The sequence below is a fragment of the Melospiza georgiana genome, chromosome 11, assembly GCF_028018845.1.
Source record: "Melospiza georgiana isolate bMelGeo1 chromosome 11, bMelGeo1.pri, whole genome shotgun sequence".
NCBI lineage: Eukaryota > Metazoa > Chordata > Aves > Passeriformes > Passerellidae > Melospiza > Melospiza georgiana.
This window is the reverse complement of record NC_080440.1, coordinates 3,021,179-3,040,900: the sequence shown is the minus strand read 5'-3', so window position 1 is coordinate 3,040,900 and position 19,722 is coordinate 3,021,179. Positions and strand designations below refer to the sequence as shown.

At 41.9% G+C, this 19,722-nt stretch overlaps 1 protein-coding gene across 2 annotated transcripts in view; it reads right to left on the bottom strand.

The window, feature by feature from the left end:
- The window catches only part of LOC131088318 (contactin-3-like), a 99,503-nt gene that overhangs the window by 11,712 nt on the left and 68,069 nt on the right, over nt 1-19,722 (bottom strand). For both annotated transcript variants that reach the window (XM_058032260.1, XM_058032261.1), the window contains exons 7-14: nt 17,475-17,611; nt 15,394-15,523; nt 14,120-14,270; nt 6,575-6,702; nt 4,637-4,812; nt 2,315-2,432; nt 1,077-1,235; nt 184-333 (exon numbers count right to left, since the gene is read on the bottom strand). In XM_058032260.1, coding sequence (XP_057888243.1) covers nt 184-333; nt 1,077-1,235; nt 2,315-2,432; nt 4,637-4,812; nt 6,575-6,702; nt 14,120-14,270; nt 15,394-15,523; nt 17,475-17,611 — 1,149 coding nt within the window. The remainder of the gene's footprint in view (nt 1-183; nt 334-1,076; nt 1,236-2,314; nt 2,433-4,636; nt 4,813-6,574; nt 6,703-14,119; nt 14,271-15,393; nt 15,524-17,474; nt 17,612-19,722) is intronic.

The following is a 19,722-nucleotide window of genomic DNA, read 5'->3' as shown; positions in this document are numbered from 1 at the left end:
GTAATGCAACAAAAACTGTCCTACAGCAAAATGGAAAAATGTGAACAAACTTGTTTCAGGCTTTTATATCCAATGGCAATTCCAAGCTTGTTTGCAAAGAGCCAAGATAAAGATATGAACACTCCTTTTCTCTGTTAACATACAACATTCTTGAATTAAAAACAAATAGAAGGACCCACTAACCTGCCTCTTCAGTTCTTACTTTTTCTGAGGGCAAACTAGGCTCTCCACCTCCTATTTTGTTGGTGGCAACTACACGAAATTCATATTCAACCCAAGGATTTAAATCCACTACTGTGCTCGTGAAGGTTCTGCCGTCGATCACGTCCGGAACTGGGGGAGAGAAAAGGAAAAAGGAACTCAGGAAAAGGAGAATAGCTCAAGGGAAAAGGGAGCCCAGGAAAAGGAAAATGGCTCAAGGGAAAAGGGAGCTCAGGAACAGGAGAATGTCTGAAAGGAAAAAAGGGAGCCCAGGAAAAGGAGAATGGCTTAAGGGAAAAGGGAGCCAAGGAAAAGGAAAATGGCTCAAGGGAAAAGGAAAATGGCTCAAGGAAAGGGGAGCTCAGGAAAATGGTTCAAGGGAAAAGGGAGCTCAGGAGAATGGCTCAAGGGAAAAGGGAGCTCAGGAAATGGAGAGTGGCTCAAGGGAAAAGGGAGCTCAAGGAAAATGGTTCAAGGGAAAAGCGAGCTCAGGAGAAGGAGAATGGCTCAAGGGAAAAAGGGAGCTCAGGAGAATGGCTCAAGGGAAAAGGGAGCAGAGGAAAAGGAGAATGGCTCAAGGGAAAAGGAGAATGGCTCAAGGGTAAAGGGAGCTCAAGGAAAATGGTTCAAGGGAAAAGGGAGCTCAGGAGAAGGAGAATGGCTCAAGGGAAAAGGGAGCTCAGGAGAATGGCTCAAGGGAAAAGGGAGCTGAGGAAAAGGAGAATGGCTCAAAGGAAAAGGGAGCTCAGGAGAAGAAAAATGTCTCATGGGAAAGGGAGCTCAGGAAAAGGAGAACGGCTCAGGGGCCAGAGCCATTCCCTCAGAGGCTGGTCTGGGAGCTGTGTGCTCACCTGTGTTGCCCGAGCTGTGCTCACCTGTGGTGGCTCTCTGCCAGCCCACGGAGAAGGGCGTCCTGGCCTGGATGGTGTAGGTGGTCACGGGGCTGTGGTTGTCTGTGCCCTCCTGCCAGGAGATCTGGGCTGTGGTGTCCGTGATCTCGTCCACCCTCACGTGCTCAGGGGGCCCAGGAGAGCCTGCAGAGGGGTGGGAAGCCAGGCACAGGTTGGGGAAGCCCTGGGAATCACTTCCCCTTTTATTTCTTCCTCAGGGAGAAGGAAAGCAATTCAGACTGGAATCAGAACACTCATAATTGTGGTATTACATTCGCTAAACTCTGATAATTTCAACCTGAAATACTCTCAAGGGCAGAAATTATGCCTGGGTTTTGGCTTTTTTTACCAAAACCTTTGTTCAGCACATCCCTCTGTCTTTCCAGTGCCTTTTCCTTTAGTCCTAAATGTCCTCTTTAATCTACAGACAAATCTTTGTATTATGGAAATTTTCTACCTACAACTTCTTTACTTCACTTGTGTTACTGGAACAATTTTTCAGCACATGTGACCAGCACCCCAAGCAGTAATTCAGTCACACAAATTTCCTGCTGCCTTCTGGAAAATCCACATTCTTTGCACTTCCTGCCCAAAATGCTGGGTTTTGTCTCACTTGCACCAGCAAAGGGGGTTGAAATGAGTAACAGTGCATTAACAATGAGAAAATATCTGAAATACTTTAAAATATATTGAGTAAGTGCTGATCACATAATGTGCTTTTCTAGATCAAAGCTTTTACCTTGCAATAAATGTAGCTGTAACATCAGCAGACAAAGCCACAGCTCTGGCTGAACTGTGAATGAAAAGGAATAATCCTGCATTATAGGCTTTAAACCCTAGGGGAAAACTCTCCTGGGCTCTGGCAGAATTGCCCATTTCACAGGAGGGATATTCTGGAGTCCCCAGCACTTCATTCTGCAGAGGCAGCAACCCCAGAGCTGCCAGTGAGCTCCTCTTGGCAGCCTGAAGGACTGGCAGTGAAAAAGGATGTGAAGTCACTATTCCAACCCCCAGCTCCTCATTTCTCTGGGCAAAAATCAGGCTTCACCCAACAGCCGAGCTGTAATTCTCCCTAGCTCCAGGCCAGAATGACATAAATCCAACTCACAGCCATTCATCACCCCATTCAAACCATGCATTGGCTCTGTGACCTCCACCATCAGCTATTTCTGGAGCCTGTAATTTGAAAAAAAAGGTGGAAAACACGATGGGCTGGGCTGTACCTCTCACGATGAGGTCGGCAGCAGAGGCCACGCTGTCCACCTCTGTCTTCACCATGCACACGTACTTCCCACTGTGCTTCAGCTGGATGTTCCTGATCATCAGATCCCCTGATGCGCTCTGGGGACACACAACATTCATCAGTGCAAACACCCCTCCCTTCATGGTTAGTATTTTCTCTGAAATGGGAAAAGAAATCCGCCAAAAATGTGAGGTTGCTCAAAAGCTGCACTTGCAGGACAGCAAATTCCTGCCCATCAGCAGCTCCAGGCTTGTTGTGTGGGAGCACCTTCCCAAAAAGCATGAGGTGATTGATGTCCCTTTTTTGGGAGAAATGAGCCCCAACATGGGCAGCTCACACTGGGAGCATCTCCTGCCTGCAACCCCCAGTAACCTCAATGCCCTAAAAAAGAAAAATGTGTTTTCTGTGGCCATTACCAGTTTGATTTCTAGACAGAATCCATGGAGTTTTTATCTTGAACTTGTAAGTTAAGTCATGACAGATTTTTAAGGAGTTCAAATGTGTAAAAGACAAATTTCTCCCTTTTTTGGGAGAAATGAGCTCCAACATGGGGAGCTCACACTGGGAGCATCTCCTGCCTGGAATCCCCAGTAACCTCAATGCCCTGTGACCATTTGTCCCAAAGCCCTAAAAAACAAAAATATGCTTTCTGTGGCCACTACCAGTTTGATTTCTAGACAGAATTCATGGAGTTTTTATCTTGAACTTTTAAGTCAGGTTATGACAGATTTTTAAGGAGTTCAAACGTGTAAAAGACAAAGTTGAATTCAGTCCATCCTCCAGGTTATTGTGAGCACTTTCATTTAAAGGTTGCACATTCTAGGCTGACTTTCCCATTTTACAAGGCCAAGTTCTGCTCTTTGCTATTCAGTGAGTATTTAATCTTTAGTCTTTTTTCCTTGTTGTTCTTTCTCAGATCACAGCATGTGGTTATTTCCTGGATCATGGGAAAAGGAATAAAACCTAAATGAAACTGTAACTTCCTATCACATTTGTGCACTGTCTGTTTTCTACACCACTGAACAGAGAACTTGATATTAAACCTTTGCTAAACAGTGTCCCTTAAAAAAAAATCACCTCTTTGTGTCAGCTCAATTACTGCCTTAACTCAGTTCCAGCTGAATTTTCCAGGTGAAATACACCTCAGTCAGATTTTAATTTTTAAATTACAATTATTCTGGACAAGCAGCATTTTCTTCAAGGACAGAACACTAATCTGTGGGTATTTTCAGCTACTTTGGCCACTGATCCATGGGCAAACAGCAGTTTGGGAGAAAGGCAAAGCCATGACTCTGAAGTTTATTTTAATCTTGGAAAAAACATGAACCTTTCACAACATTTGATTATTTTCCTTTGTTTCAGCATTACAATGTCTCAATTCTTTACTCAACACAAGCTGAAGCCAATTCTGCCTGATTCCCTTCCATGTGTGTGCCTGGTCTGCTGTGAAAGCACAGATGGAAGTTGTTTGCAGGACAATTCAGTGCTGATTGCTTACAATAAATTAAAAGTTGAGTCAAAAGCAATCTAAAATCCATCTCCTTGATTGGAAGTGGATATTCAGGGAATGCCCAACACCAGCAGAGAACGCAAGCAAATCACGTCCTACGCAAATTTCAGCAAAGTCAACTTGAGACATCTCACCAAAGGGGAGGGGAGGGCTTAAAATAGAAGAGTTCTGCTTGAAATAAACCTCAGCAAAATGTGAACTCTGCATTCCAGTAATTTGTGCGTTTCAGTAATTTGTGGGGGTTTGGGAAGAGTCTCGAGGGACTGGGGGAGCAGCAGGAAGCTCCTCTGTGTTGCGGTAAAAGCAGATGGGACTCAGTTTGTGAGGGGAAAAGCCAATTTTTGTGGGAATTTTTTGGGGAGGGGAGAGGAAGTTCTGGGAAAGAGAAGGAGAAAAGGAAGAGAAGGAAATGAGGAAGAGAAGGAGATGGGGAAGAGGAAGGGAAGGGAAGGGAAGGGAAGGGAAGGGAAGGGAAGGGAAGGGAAGGGAAGGGAAGGGAAGGGAAGGGAAGGGAAGGGAAGGGAAGGGAAGGGAAGGGAAGGGAAGGGAAGGGAAGGGAAGGGAAGAGAAGAGAAGAGAAGAGAAGAGAAGAGAAGAGAAGAGAAGAGAAGAGAAGAGAAGAGAAGAGAAGAGAAGAGAAGAGAAGAGAAGAGAAGAGAAGAGAAGAGAAGAGAAGAGAAGAGAAGAGAAGAGAAGAGAAGAGAAGAGAAGAGAAGAGAAGAGAAGAGAAGAGAAGGAGGAAGAGAAGGAGGAAGAGAAGGAGGAAGAGAAGAGAAGGAGTTCTGAGCTCACCCCTCCAACCTTCTCGAAGTGGGATGCGTCCCTCTGGAAGTCGGCGAGGCTCCCGTTGAAGTACCAGGTGAAGCTGATGTCCAGCAGGGGATCGTGCTGCACCTGGCAGGGCAGCACCACGCTCTCCCCCACGGTCACATCCAGGTTGGAAGGGGCCAGGGTGATCCTGGTTGGCTCTGCAGGGAGCACAGACACTGGGTATTGGGTTTTGCTGCTCTGCTGAGCTTTGCCTGCCACTGACATCCCCCCATTCCTGGATGGGATCACTGACAGACATTTCCAAAGGTGCAGCTGGACTGGGAATGCCGCCTGCAGCTTTGTGTCCTGGCATTTCCTGTCACCATCACATTTTCTGAAAAATCCTCTTTGCCCAGGATTTCTCTGCTGGGAAGCTGAGAGGCCCCAGAGAAAAATGAAAACAGTAATTATCTCATTGGCTTCTCCTGTGTTTTGCTGCTTTGGAATGTGGCTTGGAGACTGTTTATCCAACAGGTGATTGTTTGATTGGTTTCATGTGAATTGTTTTAACTTAATGACCAATCACTGTCCAGCTGTGTCAGGACTCTGGAGGGAGCGTCATGAGCTTTCATCATCATTCTTTGTATCTTTCTGTAAGTATCCTTTATCTATTCTTTAGTATAGCATAAATACGATTAATATAATATAATATAATATAATATAATATAATATAATATAATATAATATAATATAATATAATATAAACCTTCTGAGAACATGGAGTCAGATTCATCTTTCCTTCCCATAACGTGGACCCTGAAAATATCACAACTTCCCAGCAGGAGCTGCTGGGCACTGGAAGGTGAATTTGAGCCTGAATTTGAGCCAATCCACTGCACCAAGCTGAATCCAGGGGCAGGAATTGCCATGGGAGGATCTCAGCAACCCCACTGGGTTATAGAACAGCAGCAGCCACTGGGCAGGTGAAGAGGAGGGAGAAAGGGAAGACCCTAATAAACCCAGAAACTGCAGGAAATCCACTTGAGGAGGAGCACATTGGATATTTGGGTCCATACATCACACAGAACATAAATAGTGTCATTAAGAGCAGCTCTTTGTTATCCCAGAATCACATTAACAGAGAAAAATTTCGGGTACTGTAAATACTCTAACAATGAAATTTAATTCTAGGAATTCTCTGTATATAATTTTATTATTTGTATATAAAGGGATATGAATCATTTAGGAGCACAGGCTGAAAACATGAAGCTGTTAATTCACTGAACAAAATAATTCTGTTTGGACCTCTGAGAAAAAAATAATATGTAATGCAGTGGGATATCAGATAATTCCGAGTTTGGGAAATTTTTAGATATTAAAATCTTTGAAAAAGAACGTTATGATAGAAGACATTTTTCAGATAAACTTCACAAACTCTTGGCTCTTTTCATCCAGTATCTCAACCAGCAGCCAGGAAAGGATGACTTGGAGGAAGGATCCCTCTGAACAACAATTCTGTATAAAATTTACTTTTCAAAGACTGTGTTCTACTGCCCGTGGAGTCCCTGAATGCTCCCCTGCAGCTGGAGTTTCCACCACATCTTTTTCCATAAGCAAACAGCATTTAAACCTCTTCTGGGCAAAAGATTTTCCACAGGAATACAAAATTACCTCAAAGATTTTTTTGATTGACATGTTTTTTTCATAACAAATTAAAAACCCCCACGAACTTAAAAGCATAATTGCACTATTTAGTGTTTAGAGAAGTGAGAGGAGGGAGGGAAGTGTTCAGAACTCCCTCACATCTGAGAAGTATCTTTGTCAAAGCCAGAAGAAAAATCCCTCAGCGTCTTTTACACTAATGAAAGAGCTGTAACAGCTATCCTTTTATCTTTATACATTAAATAAATAACTTCTCACAGCCTTTACATTGTACCACAGCCCCGCAGGCCGCTGAGGCTGCAGTTCCAGCTCACCCACCTGTAACCACCAGGCTGGTGGAGCCCCTGGCTGCTCCAAACTGGTTTGTGGCCAGGCAGGTGTAGGTGCCAGCATCCCCCTTGGTCACGTTGGCCACCCTCAGCCCTCCATCCTTTAACAGGCTGATCCTGGAAAAGTACAAGGAGATTTTGAAAAGTCGCAGCATTTGTAGACAAAATTCTTTCAAGCTTTAGTGTCATCTCTGATATACTAAACTCTGTCAACAATCAGGAAGAAAATGAGCTCCATGTCACCTGACATCTGGACAATTACCAGCCTGGGGCTTGAAAATGTTGTGGCCATCCACAACAAAACATTTGAAAATGCTGTGGCCATCCACAACAAAACATTTGAAAATGTTGCGGCCATCCACAACAAATTTGAACCAAACTACGTATTACTTTGGACATATCACTCTGGAAACCACTGGAACCAATTTTTTAAGAGATGTGAGCACATGTATTGGGTGTGAAAGAGGCAAATCCCACCTCTTTCAGCTGCACCAATTGAAACTGGAGCAATTTTCAGCTCTTTTGTTGTTCAGCTCAAGAAATCCAGCACAGCAACTCTGAAGTCACTGTGATTACCACGACAACTCCATAGGGCTGCTCATGAACTTCCTTTGTGGAAGGGCTTGCAGGACAGAAAATTCCCTTCACCCCACAGAGGGAGAGCGTGGAAAAGCAGGAAGGTGCTTATAGAAGATGTGGAGAGAAGAAAATTGATAAGGACAGAGGAGCAGGGACGTCCCCACAGCAGAAGTGACATCCCAGACAGCAGCACAGCTAAGGCTCATTTGATTCCCTTTTCCCCTATTTCTTGTCTTCCCATCTGTTCTATCCTGCAAGGACTTCTACCCTGAGACAACCTGCAGCAGCAAAACAACTGAATCTATATAAATATATAAATAATAACACATAAATATATAAATAAAATATAAATATATATAAAAACATCAAATTAACAATTTCGAAAAAATACCCATTTTCCTGATATGCCCAAGTCAAAAGAGCTTCAGAGCTTTTCTCTCACAGCCCATCAACCCGTCTGAGAGGCACCAAACTGGAGCACAGCACCTTGGCTGGATGGTGATGTGGAAATTTGGAAAGTGAGCAGCAAACAAACCCTCTCCAGGCAAAGCTCTGAGTCCTGCTCCCTTTTAGGGCAAGTGCCAGCTGCAAAGGCAGCAAATGTCACCAAACCTGACAGTGCCACCCAGAGCTGGGAGGGTTCTGCCTGCTCACTCCCACCTGCTGCTCCATCCAGCACAAAAGGAGTGAATTCATCACACACCTCTGCTGCTCCTTTTATTTTCAACACTCCTGAGGTAAAATAAAGTCAGCGAATCCCCACCACTCATCCCAGCTGAGTTCTGTGGCGGAATTCTGCTGCGTTGGGATCAGATTTCCCAAAGCGAGGGGTGGCTCAGTCTCTTCTCCCAGATGACAACGAATGGCCAGGGAGGCTTAGATTTGATTTTGGGGTAAATTTCTTCACGGCAAGGTTCAGTGATCTCATCCTGCATCCTCTGACCCAAACCCACATTCCCTAAATGCAAATCCCAGCCGTGGGAGAACTCCAGGGCTCTGGAACTCCAGTGCTCCACTCCCTCCCTCAGCTGCAAACCCTCCTCATCCTCACAGCCTCTGAAGGCAGCAATCTGCACTCTGCCACAGCTGCTCTCTGCAAGGAAAACTGAGTTTCTGCAGTTACAGCACAGAAATATGCACGACTTTTAAACGCTTTTCTCTTAATTAGCTCAAATTGCATTCTGTATTTCCCTAAAAAGGGTGTTTGAGCTCTCAGTGCTGCCTCTGAGCTGCTCCTCCTCTGGGCAGAGGTGGTGCAATAATGAAATTAGCAGATGCAAATTACAAGAGATAACAAGTCACCCTGTTAGAACAACAGACAAAAGCATTTTATTGGGGTGAGAAAGAGAGCTATAAATAGGCAGTTTAATCCATTTATAACCACACAAAGCGTCCTGAGGTACCTCAGCTGCTGTGGTGGCATTTGAGGTGTTTTTTCAAGGGAGGATGTGCCTCACCAGTGACTTCCCTGGGGTTCATTAACTTGTTTTGGAAAATTCCTCAGTCATATTTGGCTGCACTTCATGTGAGATGGAACATTTAAAATTAATTAAACCGTGCCATATGGTTTATAGGTATTTTAAAATGTGTTAAAGACATGAGTGATACATTTTATAGGTAATTAGGATGACATCAAAAAAAGGTGTTAAAATATATCAATTATGGTTACAAAGCAAGTGCTGTTGCACTTTCTAGCTGAGGCTTCGTCTGCTTTGATGCAATTTCCAACAGAAAAAATACAAAACTAAAGAAACCCCAAGTGTTGACAAAGCCTAAGATCAAACAGAAGAAAAAGCAGGATCAGGGAATAAACCTGAAAATGTCTATTGTTTAATTAACATGAATCACTTTTAGAGTGCTCTGAGCTACCTCCAAGCCTAGCCTGCCTAAAATAATTAAACAGAAAGCTTATTAAAACCCTGATATAATTTAGAACTTTTTAATAGAAGTAAAAACAAAAAAAGCAAACAATACATGGGAAAAAAAATCAATTAGATAAAAATAATATACTTGAAACAAAATCTTTACTGGTAAATTAGAAAAAGAGCAATGCTCCACTTTTTCCAATTACAAAACAGGAAATGCAGCTCAGAGTCTGTGGAAACCCCAACCCCAAAAACAGCTCTGCCCCTCCTGCTGAAACAGGAGACAAAGCACAGCTTTCAGTTTAACTGGAATTATTCAATATTCACACACAGTGCTGGAACACTGCCAGGAGAGACCCAGAACTGTGACACACAAATAACAATCCAGCCTTTGGTATTCCTCTATCTACAGGTGTTTTCCCAATTATTTTGCTTAAGGGTAGCAATTTTCCATGGAAATTCCATTTTCCACAACCAGTACCCTTCTGGCACCCTGGCAAATGGCACAAAATCTTCAGTGATGGTCCCAAACCCACCTCAATTCCAGCTGGAGATGGATTTAGGACCTGTTTGGTCATCAGATTACAGCATCACTGACAAACTCAACATCTCTCACTAATTCCTGAGCAAAACTGGGGTAAATTGGTATTTGGGGAGATTCTTTTCCTCTACAGTCAAATAAAAACCCCCTTACCTCACCCCCACACCCTGCCACTGAAATGAGCAGGATGGGGAGAAGGATTGAGCAACTTCAGGAGTTTGGGGTTCCCAATTTGACAGAAATTTTACCTCTTTAAACACTTATTTTAAAATTATACATCTTTAAGTACTGATATTTAGAGAGAAGACAGAGCGTGCCTCCATTGAAACTTGGTGTCATTAATGCAGCTGTTGATGACTGCAAACCTGCTCACCTTCCCAAGGCAATTTTGTATTTCTGAACTATCAAACACCATCAAACTCAGGAATCACTGCCTGTTTCAATTCTCAGATTATTTAGGAAAAAAAAAAACCAAACAACCAACCATTTTAGATCCTTATTGATATGGTAATAAACACAAACATATTCCTTTCCAGTTCATAACACCTCAGTGCAAAGCAACAGGGGAAATGTGGGTCAAAGCTGTCTTTTAATGTATCAATCAAATTCCAACTAAATTAAGGCAGATTAATTAGCAGGCAAGTCAGCAAAATAAAATCCTATGCAAGTACTGGTGAGTAAATGCATTACTTTTCACATCACAGCATTTCAAACTGTAACACAAAATGAATAAAAATATTGAATTCAAATTGCAAGGAAGCTAAAACCATTAACTAATACTTCTAAGTATAGTGCAATTTTTTATCAGGAATTATTTCTTTCCTCCTTTAATTTGCCATCACTTGGCCACAATGGAAGCTGCTAAAACTGTAGTTTTCCTAAGGGAATTCTACTGGGAAGTCTTTCAGTGAAGTTTTTGCAGCATATTCTCATCTTTTTCTAGTCTTGGTAAATGTAGAAATATCTAGTGAGATTGTTTAAAGGTGAATTATTTTTAAATGCTGCTCTGCATTTTCACAGAATCCTGGTTTTTAACCCTCTTGCAGTCAGGTATTTGAGCCAGGAGCTCAGACCCACCACAGGCAGAGACTGTCAAGCACAAACTGAAAATTAAAACTCACGTACATACATAAAACATTAAGGAAATCTTGGAAGGGGTTATGTCTGGACAACAGCTATTTCAGCATTTATTCTGGTTTTGGTAAGTTAAACCAGCATGAGGAGCATTTAACCTTGGTTAAGCATCAAATCCTCCTTTTCTGGAGGATAAAAAGGCAACAAAAATTCATCCATCCAGAGCTGGAGGTGTCTCAGGCACTAAATTTAATTCCCATTTTCTGTCTTTCCTTCTGCATGTTATCCTATGCTTTCACTGCTCTCTGCACTCCACTGCTCTTTAATGTTTAGCTCTCTTTATTAAAGATATTCTAGAAAAAAAAATAAATCACATACTTCGCAAAATTAACAAGAAACAAGATTGCTTTCTTCAATGCTGAGCGATTTCTCAGCCCAGAGCTCATGAATCCATTTTGAATTATATTTTCTCCCCTCCACAAGACACACTATATTCAGCTCATTTAATTAAAATTTACTGAGTCATTATCCAAATCTTCTACATAGGGAAAAAAGCAGCAGCATTTAAAAATAAATTAAGAACACGAGCAAGAGCGCCATCAAAATGAAACTCTCTCAGGCTTCACCAAAGCATTGTGGTCAGTGCCTCAGTGAAACCCAAGTTCTCTGATCACAAGAAATTCAAGTACTTGTGCTTTATTTTCATTATTCAAACAGGAGTTTTCTTAAGACATATAAATTCTCTCACCAGGATATTTACTGAAAAATCCCTTCACCAGGATTTTTCTCCTGAGAAGCCTCAGAAAAGAAATGTAAATAATAATTGCCCAAATGCTTGGGAATGTGGTCTGGAGGTTGCTGACCAACAGGTGCATCTTTGATTGGTTCCATGTGAATTGTTTTTAATTAATGACCAATCCCAGCCCAGCTGTGTCAGACTCTCTGGTCAGTCACAGGTTTTTATTATCATTCTTATTTAGTTTTCTGATGTCTCTTTTCTCTATTGTTTAGTATAGTTTTAGAATATAACATACTATAATATACTATGATATAATATACTATGATATAATATACTATAATATACTATGATATAATATACTATAATATACTATGATATAATATAATATAATATAATATGATATAATATAATATAATATAATATAATATAATATAATATAATATAATATAATATAATATAATATAATATAATATAATATAATATAATATAATATAATATAATATAATATAATATAATATAATATAATATAATATAATATAATATAACATAATATATCAGCCTTCTGAGAACTTGGGAGTCAATTCTCATCTCTCACTTTGTCCTGGGGACTCTCACAACAACACCCCAACATTCCATCCATGCTGCTGCAAATATTAATTAAATTAAATGAGCTGCTGAATTAATTAAAATTCAGCTCCTTTTGCCTCCCCACCTCTCCCAGGTGCTGCCCATGCTGGACCTCCCTTGTGGCAGGAACCCATTCCTCCTGCTCGCTGCAATTAAAGAAGAGGAAACCCTCCCCAGCAGACTTCTCCGCTGGAAATGGAGTTCAGGGCTGAGAAATGTTCTGCTAATTTGAAACCCTCTTCCTGAATTGCAGGAATTTGTAGAACTGCATGAAATTCACGGATTGCAATTATTCACAGCAGACAGTAATGAACTCCAGGGTTTTCTGCAAAGAACCTCCCTCTGCTCTTCTCCAAAGGCAAGTTTATTTCATTTAGATTAATTTAGGATTACTGCCTTGTTATTGTGCTTCCTCTGGAAGCCATTTAGAGTCTGTTGTCAGAAATGCACGCTCTGGGTCATATTTTGGAATTACCTGCACTTGGCAGAAGCAACAGCTGTAATTTATGTTCATAAACCTAAAGCAGGCAGCATCACATTCAATTCATTTTTGCAAACTGAGTGTTGATTTCTTCAGCCTGCTACTATCACCCCAAATGAAACTAATACCATTCTGCTTTTTATGGAAATGGAACGGGGACAAAAGCTGGGAATTGCCCTAAATAGACAAAATCAGGTGCTGTGTGTTTTTTGCACAAGCTTTACAAAAGCAGTCATAAACATAAAACTGAGATCCATCAAAAGGCAACAAGTTTCACATAAATGTTAGATGTCACAGTTTAATTTAATACATTAATATTGTTTAATTAAAGGCTAGAAGCAGTGCTGTTTTGGAAGGGATTTTGCTGGCCTGCTTGCAGGCAGGCAGCCAGGAAGGCTGTGGCACCACGTCCAGCTCTGCAGCAACAGATGCCCCAACTGCTGCCAAATTGTCACATTTGACCACACTTAACACCAGAACTCATGGAAACTCCTGAGGCCCCCGTGAACAAAGAGCCAGGGCAGAGATGGCAGTGCCCAAAGCCTCTGGGTACAGGGAGACAGCTCCAGCCTTATGATGGCACAAATAAAGGTCTCCACTGATGTCCCTCCAGGTTTTATTTATCTGAGAGCAACTTCTGTGTTTAAAAACTGCAGAAGAAAAGCAGAATGTGGTGTTTTACAGGAACAGGACCAGAAGATTTTGTCTAATTCAGAAGCAGGTTCCTGATGCCAGGCTAAGCTTTGTACAAATCCCCCCCAGTCCTAGAGGAGCAGGGACACACTCCTTAAATCACACCACCGTGGCAATCCTCCTGCACACCCTCCTGTTTGCTCTCCTCAGTGTCATGCCTGGCCTTTGGACCCTCTCTGTCCATGAATTATCCTGTCAAGCACAGTGTGGGAGAGCCCTGCATTGTTTTTTATACAATTTAACCAGCACACTTGTGCCATTTCAATTTATGACTAATTCAATAATGCTTTAATGGGTATTGATGGAAAAAAACATTTATGTGTTGTTGGAAATCAATAGCTGGGGGTGTGGGTGACTTCCAAACTCTCCCCTGGGAATCACAATCCTAAAATACATTCACTATCACCCTAACCCTCACAAATAAACATAAACAATGATGGCAGCATCTGCTATCCCTGGTAGGATCATGGCTGCTTGGAAAGAACCTGGAAGAACATTTTCCTTTTCTTTTCATGTTTTCATCTGCTACTCTTGCCCTCCAAATTAACTTTTCTTTCTTTCCTCAGCTGTATCATCCCCATGGCTGTAACACACCTCAACTGCCCCTTTGCCAACATTTTCAGAGCTTCTGTTGAAGCCTTTTAGTATTTTAGCATTCCCAATTTCCTGTCAGTACCTGCCTCTCTCTAAATCAGACCCAACTCTACATTAAACTGAAAACAAAATCTGACCATTGACCTTAGAGAAAGCAGCACACTTGCCCTCTCAGTGCTCTCAAACCATCACAACAAAAAAAAACAAGCAAAAAACCCCAGGCCAGCCAGACTTCAGAGAGACTTCACAAGTGTTTGGGTCTACAGCTGACACGACTGCATAAAAGGACACACAAAAGCTTCTTGTAAGATTAAAACAAATAAACCAATGTAACGTGGTACCTTTCATTTTCCTGCAGCTGCTCACCTCCCTTCTTCCAGGAACATTTGGCCTTGGGGAAAGCTCTGGGTTTGCACTCAAAATCAACTGTGCTGCCTATCTGAACCTGGATCAGTCTCTTCATTGGACTCTTGGAAAAATCTGGAGCAGAAGCTAGAACAGAAGGGGTAGTAGCAGTGAAATAAAGCACTTTTAGTGACATTAATGATACTACTAGTTAGCACTTACACGAGCACTTCTCAGACTCCAAACATAATTAACACCATTAATTAGTTCAGACAGATCTTCTATTGGGCAATTAGGCATTTTCTCCTCCTTTTCTGTACCTCATCCTGCTTCCAGAGGTCTGAGCTGTGCAGCTGAGCGCCCAACAAGGCAAGCACAGAAGGTGAAAGCCACCAAAGCTCAATGAACCCAGATTCAAGTTCAGCACCTGCCCAGGTGGATGCTCTGCTGAAGGGAGCAGATTTATCTGGTCAATCTGATCAATATCACACCAGGAATCTCGCTGCACCTCACTGGAATGTTCCCAGTTCCACATGCCAATGGGTGTGAGATGACAGGAAATGACAGTGCAGCTCATTCTGGGTCAACTTTTAATGAATTAAGAGTTTTGAGAAGGCTTGTGGCCTCTCCCTATGTAACACTGAACTTGGAAAGGAAATTCAGTGTTTGAGACCTTCCAGAGGTCTGAGCTGTGCAGCTGAGCACCCAACAAGGCAAGCACAGAAAATCAAAGCCACCAAAGCTCAATGAACCCAGATTCACGTTCAGCACCTGCCCAAGTGGATGCTCTGCTGAAAGGAGCACATTTATCTGATCAATGTAATCAATATCACATCAGGAATCTCGCTGAACCTCAGGGAACTGGAATGTTCCCAGTTCCACATGCCAGTGGGTGTGAGATGACAGGAAATGGCTCCTCCAGGGCTGCACAAAGAGGTTTTTAACCCCAGCGTGTCCCTGAGCCCCCACAGGAGTGAGAGCAGCTGATGGAGCCAAGCAGCACCCCCAGAGCACACCAGGGGTTTTATCCCATCCCTGCTCTTCCCCTCGTGAATAATTTATCCTGTTCTGCTTTAAATGAATGATTGGCCTGAAAATCCTCAGGCAGCAGATGACTCAACTCCTCTGCTCTGCAGATAAAGACATCAGGTTGACAAAACCGTTTTATTTCAGTGACAGCAGCCGAGTGAGTTAAATCTGAGGTGCAATCTGAGGGGGTGTGGAGAGGGATAATGAGGTTTGTGTTTTAGTGAAAAAAGGAACATCTTACCTACAACCCTGAGCTCTGCACTCGAAGAGATGACACCATGCTTATTTTCAGCTATGCACTGGTATCTGCCAGAATCTGTCAGATTTAGATTTGATATTGTAAGTGCACCATTTTCAATTTGGATCCTTCCCTGAATATTAAGAAAAATATCTTTATTGATGATATATTTCCTGTGAAAAATTTAAAATAAGTAAGGAATAGAGATAAGACAGCATAAATACAATGAATAGGTTAAATGCAAAAGCATAATAATGAGAACAGTTCTAGAAGAAGTGACAGGACTGCAGCATGGTACAGCAATGATGATCAGATATGGAGATTCATGCAGTGCATGAAGTAATTCTTCTAATTTGCCCACTTGCACTGAGGTCTGGCAATCTCAAATGCTCTTTATTTCTCCAGAAACACTGACAGACTCTACCAGCCCCCTCAGACAGACCAGAGTATCCAAACTGTGCAGATGGCACTGGCATTTCACACTATTTAAGGGATTTCACATGTGCCACTCGCTAATGAGCTCTAACACTGCAGAAAAAATTCCAGCAGCCATTGAACCAAAGGCACAAACTGAAGTGCTTGGAGCCAGCTCAGCTTCTCAAGTACCTGGGACTCCTCACCTTGCTGATTTTGGGAAGCTCAATTACAGCAGGAATGACTGATCTGAGTGGCAGAACTGGTGGCAAAAGGAACCAGGGAGCAAGTCAAAGCCAAAGGAGCAGCAGCTTTTGGGAACAGCTTTGGGGGAAACCAGGAATGCACAAAACCCCAAACTGCCTGCCCAGAAGTGTTTTCTAAGTGCTGCTTTTGGATCTGGCCCAAGCACAGGGTGACTCCAGGGCAGCTCAGCTCCTGAGTGCGAGGGGCTCAGACAGACAGTCAGACAGACAGACAGACAACAATCCCAAAGGGGGAAAAGCTGAGCGCCCATGCCCTGATCTCCTCTGCAGCATCCCAAGCTCTCTCTTGGGGAAGATTTGTTCCTGAGTGGAACATGTTTCGAAGGAGACCCAGCAGGAGGATCAGTGAAGGAGCAGAGGACACGGGATCCCTGCACACACAGAGCTCCCACGGTCCTGCCAGGGCCGCTTCCCAAATTGCTCCCTCACTGTTTCCCAGGGAAGTCACAGCCAAAAGGCTGGGCAGCATCACTCCAAACTGGACAAACAGGAGACTGAGTGATCCCAAGGTATTTTTGTACTTCCTGAGGTAAAAGGAGCCCACTGCCTCAGTGGCTCCGTATGAACAGCAACAATGCTCTTGAATCACCCACAGAGGGTTTTGTGCTCCCTCATTAACCTGTCCACAAAGCACCACCACTCCTTTTAGCCAGCAGGGATGTAAGAAATGCTTTCCAGTGCTCTGCTCATTTTTCAGAACCAGCCAGTGAGTTCACCTGAGCAGGCCCTTTCTCCCCAAAACTCAGTGCTGAGCACAAGGCACTGGCCAAAGGTAAAAGTGCCTGCAGTTCATATTCCTGATAACCTGAAAGGGGCTGCTTTCCAAAACAGTGAGACTTACAATCAATAAATAAGGAGTATCAGATCCTGCTCTGCATTTCTGACCTTTCCCCTTCTAAGTTCAACTTCTCTGTTAGCAAATGCATTACTTTCAATTAATTTACTGTGGCAACTGCAATAAAGTAAGTATCTATGTCATGTTGCTGTTTGTATTCCATTCTTTGCAACAAATAGCGGTAAACCCTTGAATCTTCAGGAGTTTTGTCAAGAAGTTGGAAAATATTTTCTTACTACCTTTAATGAAACGCCAGCTGCAAATATAGTAAAATAATTCAAGCTCTCCATCCCTTATTTACAGTTCTTTATTTATAACATTATTAAACTTGCTTCTCCAGTCATTCCTTACATGTTTCTTTCAGCGGTTCTATTGTTTCTGAGTATGTTTTTATCTGGACTTTTTTGCAGAGCATAATTTGTCTTTGCAGCTGTTGAGGCCTCATCAGGATGCCCTCAAAAAACACCAACCCAGTATCAAAACTTCTCTTGGCTAATACCAGGGAACTCTGGATGGATGGGTATTGTTAATTGTACACAGCACACCACTCTTTTCCAACAGAATGTTACCTCTATGGCCAGCTGCTCTCCATTCTTCAGCCACCTGTAGGAGGGTTTGGGCTTCCCACTGGCTCTGCAGTCCCAGGACAAGGTGTCCTCCACAGCAACCTCCACATCCTGTATGGGCTGCACCCAGTGAGGCTTTGCTGCGGGGAGAACACACAACAAACACCTGCAAACACAACTTACTGCTCCAGGCCACAGCAACGGGCACACAACTCATCCATTTTCTGCACAGGCTCATCTGTACCAACACAGCTTCCCACTGGTTCTGCTCTGAGCCCCCTGATGAAATAAATCACTTATTATTCCTCTTGTACATTTTTATTATGAGCACTAAGCCAGAAGAAAACTGAGAGTACAGATCACTGAAGCTGGACTGGTGAAACCAATATTAAAATCACAAATGATTAAACAACATCATTTTGCAATCGAAGCAAATGTAAGAGAAAGGCATTAATGGCAAGAGTGAAATTAAATAAGTGATGTGGCTAAATCATCAAATTAATGCTGGAGAGAATCCTTTAAGTCTTAAAAAAAATAATGGTATGTCAGCCTTAGTGCTAAATACCATTTAAATTGCTTTCTAATGCAAGGCAGTACTTAACTGGATGAAAACATGGATATATGAGATTGTTTTTGAAAGCAGAAGTCTTGGCACAGAATTTGGGTAATGCAAAGCAGTAGAATGAAGTCCATAAAAATCACTATTTTTTAAGCCAAAATTTGAAGCAATAATACCAGACATCCTTCAGAATTACCCAAAATGCAGTTAAAACTGTAAAGATATTTAAAACATCCATTACAGCTTTCACAGGAAGTAGAAAGCTCACTTGGCAAATAAACATCAGTGCATGAAAGACAACAGTAATTTATTTTTATTCCTTTAGTGCTGTTTCACACATCAGTTCAACACTATCTTATAGGTAATTTGTGAATTTTCTTTGAATTTATTTAATTTCCTAGAAGGTTTATCATCTCAGCCTATGCTATTTCTCCAAGAAAAGATGAATTCTGGACATGGCGTATGGAAAAGAGCAGATGAAAGAGCAGGATGAAACTTGGCTGCAAACATTTAGCTAGAATTTTCCAGAGTCAATTTGCTTCTCTTAAGTCAGTAATTTAGGAAAATCTCCTACCACCCTCATGTGGAACCAGCAGGGAGAAAACAAGTCCCTGGTGATGTAGGAAAACATTGTTTACTACACGAATTTAGGAAGGACAGGAGGTCAGATTAATTTCCATGGAACTTCTGACTGCAATGGAGCTCAGCAGCAATTAACTCAGGCCAGGGAAATTAAAGATTTGCCCATGGGCACGAGGGGAGTGGGCACAGCCAAGAGCTGAACAGCACCAGCCCAGCCAGGCCTGGGTCAGGGCTGGCACTAATTCCATTTAAAAAATTCCTTGTTTTCCAGCATGGAAATTTCCTCTCAATCCCAGGCTCTGCAATGCAGTGAAAAGACCCCAACATGACCATGTACAGCACCAGGCTTTTATGATAAAGATGATTAATCTATTTATGATTTATGCACCCATATTTAGGGTTAACTGCTTACAGAAGAACCTGCTGAAATGTATTCACTGAGGTTTGAACCACCAATAAATACTATACAATATACTACTATGCTATATTAGTATATAGTAGTATATTGTATAGTATTTGAGAAATAATATATCCATATAGTATTATATACATATTATATATTGTATATATATAGTATTATATACATATATATAGTATTTATCAAATATAGATATAGCATATAATACTATATCTATATTTGATAAATACTATATATATAAAATAATATATATAAATATATGATAAATACAATATTTGCTGACAGTGAAACCCTCTGAATATTATTTTATTTTTTTTAACATCCATATGAGGTTAAGACCTTTCACCGATGTGGGGATAATTTATTTTTTGCACCCTCTTTATCAAGGTCAGCTGCCAAAGACAGGATGATTTTTGTGTCACATGGATGTACAGTTTCACTGGTATTAATTTGGGTTAAATCCTCAAAGTCCATGTTACAACACTGAAGTTAAGCCAGCCCTTGCTTCATCCCACATTGTCACTGGGAGAATTTTAATTTCAAGGGAATGAAAGCTCAGGGCTCCATGTAATGAGCACTTTGCACACCTAAACATTTATGCAACATTCAGCACTGCTTGAATTACTGATGGATCCATACATGTGGAATAATTAACATCTGCTGCCCACCTCCACTTGAAAGCAGGTTAAATA